At 32.2% G+C, this 8,973-nt stretch overlaps 1 protein-coding gene across 1 annotated transcript; it reads left to right on the top strand.

Annotated features, from left to right (window-relative positions):
- Positions 1-203: 203 nt before the first annotated feature.
- LOC149741792 (zinc transporter ZIP10-like) lies at positions 204-8,715 on the top strand. The gene is made up of 16 exons (XM_089876833.1): positions 204-546; positions 714-789; positions 1,119-1,168; positions 1,344-1,459; positions 1,751-1,993; positions 2,310-2,457; positions 2,738-2,791; positions 3,743-3,915; positions 4,027-4,191; positions 4,464-4,581; positions 4,831-4,913; positions 5,364-5,439; positions 7,118-7,258; positions 7,532-7,711; positions 7,944-8,035; positions 8,107-8,715. Exons 1-16 carry the CDS (start codon positions 543-545, stop codon positions 8,242-8,244), a joined length of 1,857 nt encoding a protein of 618 aa, XP_089732959.1. The 5' UTR covers positions 204-542; the 3' UTR covers positions 8,245-8,715.
- Positions 8,716-8,973: the final 258 nt, after the last annotated feature.

Raw genomic sequence — 8,973 nt, 5'->3', positions numbered from 1 at the left:
TTAATACGGCGAATTATCTAACTATCAGTGCTTAATGAACCCGAAAGAAAATTGCAATTATTGATTTTATTGATCGTCTGGTGACGTCGTCACTCGTACGTCATAGTGTTTATACGCACGTGACGAGGTCCGGTAACATATAAGTATGTTCTCATGGGAATTATATTTTTATATATAAATATCCGTTAAACTAGTAAGCTGTTGTCAGTGTTGTGTAAACATATTGATCAGTTCAGCACTAGGCTATTTCAGTATAGGTGGTTGTAGAAACTTAAAAAAAACTTGTGTAATTTGCCTATTCCACTGTCCTTCAGAAGAAGTTTACCATTACTTTAATTACTAAACGGTTTATTTCGTGTGAGTTTTAACGCTGGGCGTATATCATCCAAAAAACTAACAACGCCCAAGTCTGTCCAATCCAAACCTTTCAACCTGCGCATGCGCAGACTAGTACACGCGGCAACAAGGGGAAAATAACCAATTTTGCACACGACACACTCGGGTTTTTACCAGTTTTTGCAGAAGGCACGAATATCGGGAATATGAGTGAGTTCCTTATTTCTTTACTATGTTGCGTGTTTCTAAAGTTTGAATACATAAAATAAAATACTTTCGTGTTAAATAAGTATTGTTTTCACCTCCGTTTTCAAAGTATTGTAACTCTTTTCCTTTCCCTTTTTTACCGTCTGTATCATAATGTCGATTTTTTACAGGATTTTTTTTGTGTTCGGAACAGCTTGGCTGGCATTCAAATTTAAATAAGAAGACATATTTAACATGGAACTACCGGTGAGTTTTCTGATTATTGAATTTGTATGTAATATGCACGTTTTTACTATTCCTTGTGTTTTACTGAAATGTACCAATATTTAAAAGTATATTGTCAATCTGTTTTACTGTTAGCAACTAGGAAGTGCCTGTAAAAACACGAAATCTAATTTCAAAGGTATATATACACTTTTTTTCTTTGTGGTAAAATTATTATATCATATTGACCTATTTAACTATTTAAAAAGAAACTGATTATTACAATCAAAATATGGGTTGCTTGGTTTTGTAATAGTTAAGAAAAGAAATATCATTATTAGTTATTACTATTATATCTTGTCTTGTTTCAGATTTGTTATTGGACTTGTTGCACTTACATTTGCCTTGGCATCACATGAAGGTTGGTAACTGTAGTAAAACAACTAAACAAGAGAGGGGGAATTTATAATCCTAAAAATATTATATATATATACATTCCATTTGTATATTGTTTTGTTCCAATTCATTCATTGTATGATCAGTTGCTGATGATTTAAATATTGAATATTCTTGTATAAATGTTTCATTTTTTCTAGATTCTGAAACTAAACAAACAACGTTATCAAACCTAACACAAACTTCAAAACCAAATCTGATTATTACCAGTTGTACTGCAGATGGCTGTATATTTCAAGTCAACACAACACAAGTGGTATATTATTTGCATGTCTCAATAAGTAGACACCATATACAATATAAGCATGCTATATAAAATATATAAAACTTCATGCTGAAAAATATTTTATTTTATTTTTGTGTAATACAAACTGTACATAAGATTTATAATAATCTTTATGTTTAAACTATTATTTATGTTAACTTTAAGCGTTACTTCACCATCTGTACATTGTAATACTCAATAGCTAACTGCGACTCTAATGATAGCTGGTGGTAAATACTTTTAATTCAGATATTTTTAAAGTGTGCTTTTAATATTTTACAGCTTGCCGATGAGTTCATAAAATACACAGAGATTGTGTTTAAAAGATATTCAATGCCAGGTTTCTCTTATATAAACATTGATGGTTTAAATCACTTACTAATTGACTTGGGGGTTGAGGAAACAACTTCAGATGATCATGATCATGATCACGACGATCACGATGATCATGACGAGTATGCTATACCAGAATATTATTCTTATGATGAAAATAATATTGACTATGATAATATTGAAAAACCAAAGGTAGGTATTTAAATAGTTAGCCTTGTTATGAATTTCTGTGTGTTGTGTATGCCTAAGTTATGTAAAATCTGGGGGGCAGAGTTTTGGAAATTGCCAAAGCTTTTTTATTAGTTCATGCTAAATTTTTATGCCTGGCACAAAAACTTTAAAAGGCAATGACTTTGTTTAACATAAACATGTTTTATGTGTCCTTACTTTTTATGGTCCTATTCAAAATTTTACCCAGGTAGCCCATTAATATACAGTATAATGAGTATATATATATGTGTGTATTTTAATGCAATTAAGAAGTAATAAAATATAATTTTACCTACAGTGTCGCAAGGCCATTGATATTCTGTCGGAATATTATCCTTATGTAAATGCGTATGATGTACGTATTGGGCTGGATGATTTTATAACAATACTACCTAATGTGGTGGATAGTGTTTATGAATGTCGCAACTTGTCACTTTCAAAGCAAGGTAATGAATATTCCTTTATAATAATTCAATGAACTCTTTTATTTTTCAGTTTAAGTTGCCGCTTTTTGTAGATATATATACTTTTATATTTAATAAATAAATATTCTAGTCGACTTCTTTCTTAATTTATGAATAAAAATAAATAAAAATGAAGGTTCATAATATTAAAATGATCATACAAAGATGATAGTAAATACAAATGATTTTCCCATATTTATTGTGGGTAATAAATAATAAATATTGTATTAAAACTATAATACCCTGTAAAATATTATTTTAGGTGCTGACAAACACGAGCATTCGAGTCAACATAGCACAGAAAATAGGGGAAAAGGTAATATTACAAAAAAAAACAGCACCAATAAAACAATTAGCATAATTTAGATTATCCCTTTACTACCTCAGATGACTAAACTTGATCATTTAGAAACAAACCAGTAATAACCAACAAAGCGGTTATCGGTCACAAATGGTTGTGTATAAGTAGAACTTCATAAAAGTATCATTAACTATGAAGATACAAGTTTCCCCAGCTAAATTATATGTTTGTATAAGGGGAAAAAAATAAAAAAAAGATCTTTATGATGTGTTTAATAAGTTGGGCTTATTCTGTTAGAAATGGGCATGCCAACGCTGTTTTTAGGCATGGACATTACAGAATATTTAGGTATTTTATAATATCCTAGAATACTTTATTGGAAACTGAAATTTTGAATTTTATTTTATTTATAGAAGAATATCAATTTTATCCACATATTAGTTTATTGACACTACAATAGTAACCTTGTTGGATCATGCGCTAAAAAATAAAAAAATTGTAGGCATGTGCCGAGCCGGGCCTAATACAAAAGCTCATGCTCATGTGGTTTTTTTGATGATCGGCAGAATTAGGCTGAGCGCTTATCCCATTGCTATAATGTTGCATGCGAGCGCAAAAAAATTAAAAGCTAAAAATTAAAGCAAATAAAAGATAACAAGACTAGTCAGTATAGCTTTCCCTTTAATTATTATTCGTTTGTTATAAATTTGCTCTCTTGAAAGTAAAGAATCGCCATGAAGAAAATGTGCTGGTGTCAATTTATAGACCATATCGTATTATACAAGCGCCCAATGTTTTCATATCTGGAAAAAAAAATCACACTAGACGTTACACATCCTGTAAATAGATTGAAATCTCACAGATTCGAGATTCTGTTTTGTGCAACCCTAGCTGTATCTCTATGTTTGGTTACACAAAGTTATATAAATGCTATATGTGAAAAGTGATAACTCTTGTATGTTTCAGTGTGGGGAATCGCAATTCTTTCAGTGACTGTGATCAGTGTTTTAAGTGTGATTGGAATTCTAATCGTGCCATTGATGCGTCACAATGACCATTTCAATCGACTCATCTCTTTTCTTGTTGCTCTCGCGGTTGGAACATTGACAGGAGATGCTTTACTTCATTTACTGCCACATGTAATAAGATAATTCAAACCATACATTTTTTGCTTTCATCAAGTTTATACATGTTCAACTATATTTGTAATTGGAGAACTGTTTACAATATTACTAAGGGTATTTTTATAGGCAATGGGTGAACATAATCACACAAGTGCAGATCATGCTCATGACCACGGGAATGAAGACAAAAACAAAGAAAAGGAAAAACTCATGAAAAGTTTGGTGGCTGTGGTTGGAATGTATATGTTCTTTGTTATGGAGAGCTTAATGGGGATTGCAAGACAGCGTAAAGTATGTTAATAGCATTAATCAGGACAATCATACCCCCTTTGTACATACTAGTGATACACTGGTCAGTGTATCAGCTTGTAATGAACATTAAAAGAAATAAAATGATATGTAAACTATTTTTTAATGCCACGTTTAATTTGTGCAAGTAACTACTCTTTTAATAATTTATGATATGTGTGCATATAATCTTATAAAAAATAGACTTATGTGCAGACACTTTAATCTTGTTGCTATTTAATTTAAAATAAAACACATCTGTTTCTTATGTTTAGAATATGAAGAAAATGAAAAATGAGATTCCAAACCCAATTAAAGTTTCCCCGACAGATTCTTCAGTTGGTTCTCCAATTAAAAGTGATGTTTCATTTTCTACACGTATGGAGTGTACAGGTACGTGTTTGTTTATATAATTATTAGGAATTTATTTAATCCCATCAACCACAAATAAAAAGGATGCACTTCTTTTGGTTTGTGGGCATGAAGCATATTTTGTTACAATCACTAGAAAATTGCAGCAGTACTGCAATCATAGAAATAATAAGGGTGGAACCGCAAATATCGTTTTATATTTAGTCACTTTGTTTAACATCATTTATAAAATATTAATTCAGGTTTTTATAACTCCATACATATTTACAGATTCATTACTTATACCAGAAACTGATTTACGTACTAATAAGGATGGAAGTATTATTACATGTCTCACGAATAATCATTTTCCAGTAAGTTGGTTATGGGCTGTTCTTTATGTGTGAACTGTGCACCTGTGCTACTATCTTTACAGTTTGTGTCAAGACCTTCCTGGCAAAACAACGTGCATGAATTGTCTAACCAATCTAAAATATTTTAGCCATTTAAAAATCCTGTCAAACCAGAATATTTAACAATTTTGAAAGTCACATTAACATGCTGCTGAAAATGCTGTGTGGTTAAAATATTAATTAATATTGCATGTGTTGTGGGACTGGTGTTTGTAAAGTGTTTGTAACATGAGCTTTTGTTTGGGATTGTTTCCTGTGCACACACGACACTGTACTGGCTGTGATGCGATACAAGTTCCTTATCACTGTCTGATAAATTGGATATGATGAATACATCGCTGGTTTACAGTTGGTGTTGGCACACCTATTGACATTATCCAATTTTTAAGTAAACAAACTAATCTTTTTAAGGGTACTTGTTCAAATGAACCAAATAACGCATCAAAATCCGCGGCTGGTGATTGTCCTGAAATAAAAATAGCTAATGGTATGTATGGTAAATAATACTTTATTAATTTTGGTAATTAAAAGCTTGTATATACTTGAATGCTTAAATGTGATCTAAAGGTACCACCAAAGTTTAAAAATTCAAAACAGCAACCCAAAAAAATACTAATTTTCTTCAGTAGTTTAGAAACTAGAAAGAAGTGCTGAGTTAGCGAAATCTCGTATATAGCTAATGTTCAATGCAATTTGATAATTTTTTTATACATGTAAAAATAACTTTTTCTTGAGAGGAAGCCTATGCATTGTCACACTGCTGGTTATTCTTTACTCTATTTGCTTGATTTCATATGATTTTTTTCATAAGCTGTTTCATTTTAAAAAATTTGATCGTACCTTTAGATCGCATTTTCGCACCTCCATCCACATACAAATTTTCATTTTCGACGGTATGTCCCTTTAAGGGAGGCTGTACACAGTATCCGGAATTCATCTGTTTTGTCTGTCTTGTCCGAATTTCGCTGCCGCATGCGGAATTCGGATACGGCGCAAAAAATGTAATGTACACATTATCCGATTGCGCATGGTCAGGGATTCCGGATTGGATTTTTCCCGTCTGAATCGAGTAAGCTCATGATCTACATTTGTCCCAATTTTGCGGTTTGTTGTTGCGTGAAAACTTTGTTTTTGGCAACTAGGCAAAGAAATACAAGTATTATATATATTTGCTCTGGAATAATCTATATTTGTTGTGTTAAATGCGTTTTGGATCAGCATGGTCTTGGTAAGTACGGAAATTAAATTAAAAGAGCTGCTATAATATGAATGAATGTAACTTTATCCTCGCGTGGCCGGAAAACGACAGTTGTTATCACTTGGGTTTAACACCTCGTGCCAGCTTACGAGTTACCATGTATGTTACTTTGTGGGTGATTATTTTTTGGGCAATTTTTTTATGTACGGCTGATAATTTGGACAACCCATTAGTGACCACTGGGTTGGAGCAATTGTCGTTAGGTGTCTTGCCCAAGGACACGTACGCCCACAATGGTAGCAGCGACGAGACTTGAACCCATTACCTAATGGTTACAGGCAGGCGTGCTAACCACTACGCCACGGCGCTGGAATAAGTGCTGGATTCATGAATAAATTTCTTAAACATTGTCACAAACACACACGATACCTATTTGCCGAGAACTCCATACAATTGTGAAAAAAATGATTTTCCACAGATGCTTTGTTTTCCGCGTACCTGATACTGTGTACATAGTTATCGGACAAAATGTTTTGCCCAATTGTATGCGAATTCGGACGCGAATTCGCACCTGGGTTCGCATACGATTTCGTACGCCAGATACTGTGTACAGCCACCTTAAGTTGATTACTGGAATTAGACAAAATTGACATCAATGACACAAAATTAAAAGGAATAATTGAAACCATATATTTTTTCATAATTCTAGAGTAAAATGTGAAATTCATTGTTAAAATTTTATTCTTAAATAAATAATCTGTATCATTCATTATTGTTTAATACAGTAAATGACTGGAGGTCTCGAAAGTAGTGGTAAATCATCTCCTATGTAAAAAATATAAGAACTCTAATCCTATGCACATTTTCGTATAGTTTTGTTATAATTGCTTTACTAGTGCATTAAAGACAACTCAAGGTATACATTTAAACTGAAAAACACCAACAACATCTTGCCACCAATTTTCAGGACACAGAAACGGTGACCACACCCACGGACACACCCATCATAACCATGAAGATCTTCTTAAAAGCGAGGGAGTAAAAGACTTGGCGTGGATGATAATTATGGGGGATGGTCTTCATAATTTTAGTGATGGATTAGCCATAGGTATTTGCACAAATATTCATGTATTTACTATTCAGTTTAAAGATTTTTAAAGATTTATTTTTTTTATAAATATCCTGGAAAACACTCTGAAGCGGTTCTTATCAGCTTAAATACAGTTAATCCTTAAGTTTCTTATTAACAAAATTGATATGTTAAAAATAAAAGTGGTATTTTATAACAATGTGTATGAATGCTGACCACTCTTTACTTACTATTGTTTCTTCATTGTTATTTATTTGCTACTCAAATAAAATGAGTAAATATGCTCCACAGGTGCTGCATTCAGCAGTAGTATTGCTGCAGGGTTAGGAACTTCGCTTGCAGTATTTTGCCATGAACTTCCACATGAACTCGGAGACTTTGCAATTTTAATTAAAGCTGGGATGAGCATAAAGAAGGCCATTCTGTATAATGGGTTGTGTGCATGTATGGCATTCATTGGAGCTATATTAGGTAATGTATTAAAAAATACATCATCAATAACATCAGTGGTTCACCTGGTTATTTAAAATATTGGTAACTGCTAATGTCAACCAAAGTTGGCACTATCAATGATACACCAAGTACTTTTAGTTAAACACAATTACAAAGCTAAAATATAAAATAGACAACAATATAGTGTATTGTGCAATAATACCTTTGTATATTTTGTACATAAATTATTTCTTAAATTGTTTTTTTACAGGTTTGGTTGTGGGAGAATACACAACTTCCGTTAAATTGTGGTTGCTTGCTATAACTGCTGGTGGCTTCCTTTACATAGCACTTGTTGACATGGTACGTTAATAAATAGTATGCTTCCAAATTATTATGATCGTTTTTAATATTTTATATACCTTTAATACCAGCTTCCGACAATGAAAGAATCAACACTAGAAGGTGATTCTACAGTTCGTTTCATTTTACAAAACATTGGATTTATGTTCGGTGTTTTCTTTATGCTGCTCATTGCAATGTATGAGGAAAACTTTGCAAATATTTTTTAAGTGCCGCATGTGTGCTGTGAACTATGACAGGCTGTTTAATTCTAATTGAATTTCATGACAAATTATCACAGCTGTGTCATATGACCAATGCAGTTAAAATCTCAGTCAAATGCACAAAAAACATTATTTATGATGAAGTGATTATTATACTAATGACCAAAAATATTGTATGTGTAAACATGCTGGAATGTTCACTGCATTTATTTGCTTTACTGCAGTTTTGGTGTGGTAGTGTGACTCGTAAAAAACATTTTTATTTATTTCACTGATAAGTGTATGCAGTTTTAAATTGCTAACTTATATTGTATTTCTCAGAAATTTAATGTTCCCTAATACAAATGATATTGATCATCTCATTTTATGTTTCTGATTCACACTGTTATGTTACAACAAAACTTTTTCAGTAGTTTTGGTTAAAGCCTTTGTGGTTCCGTGTTCGTTTGTTAAATATAGTAAGCAATATTGTAAAAATGTCAAGTGTTTTAAAATTCTAAAACTTGTTTACCTGCCGTGGTTGTGTATTGATTTCAACTTGCAGCCGACTATGTGGCTTTTGAGCTTCACTGGAACAAGATGAGAAAACCAACAGTCTTTTGTAATAAATATTAAAACAATAGGAATGTGTGATTAAAATTAGCAACGGCAACCAATTCCAAACATGCATTAGTTTTAATTGAGGGAATTATTTCCTTTCTAAAGATCTCACTATTCATGTGTGAATTGATGAAC

The sequence above is a fragment of the Ciona robusta genome, chromosome 1 (assembly GCF_009617815.1).
Source record: "Ciona robusta chromosome 1, ASM961781v2".
In the NCBI taxonomy this organism is placed as follows: domain Eukaryota; kingdom Metazoa; phylum Chordata; class Ascidiacea; order Phlebobranchia; family Cionidae; genus Ciona; species Ciona robusta.
The sequence above is the reverse complement of the archived record's forward strand: the minus strand, read 5'-3'. Positions and strand labels throughout refer to the sequence as shown.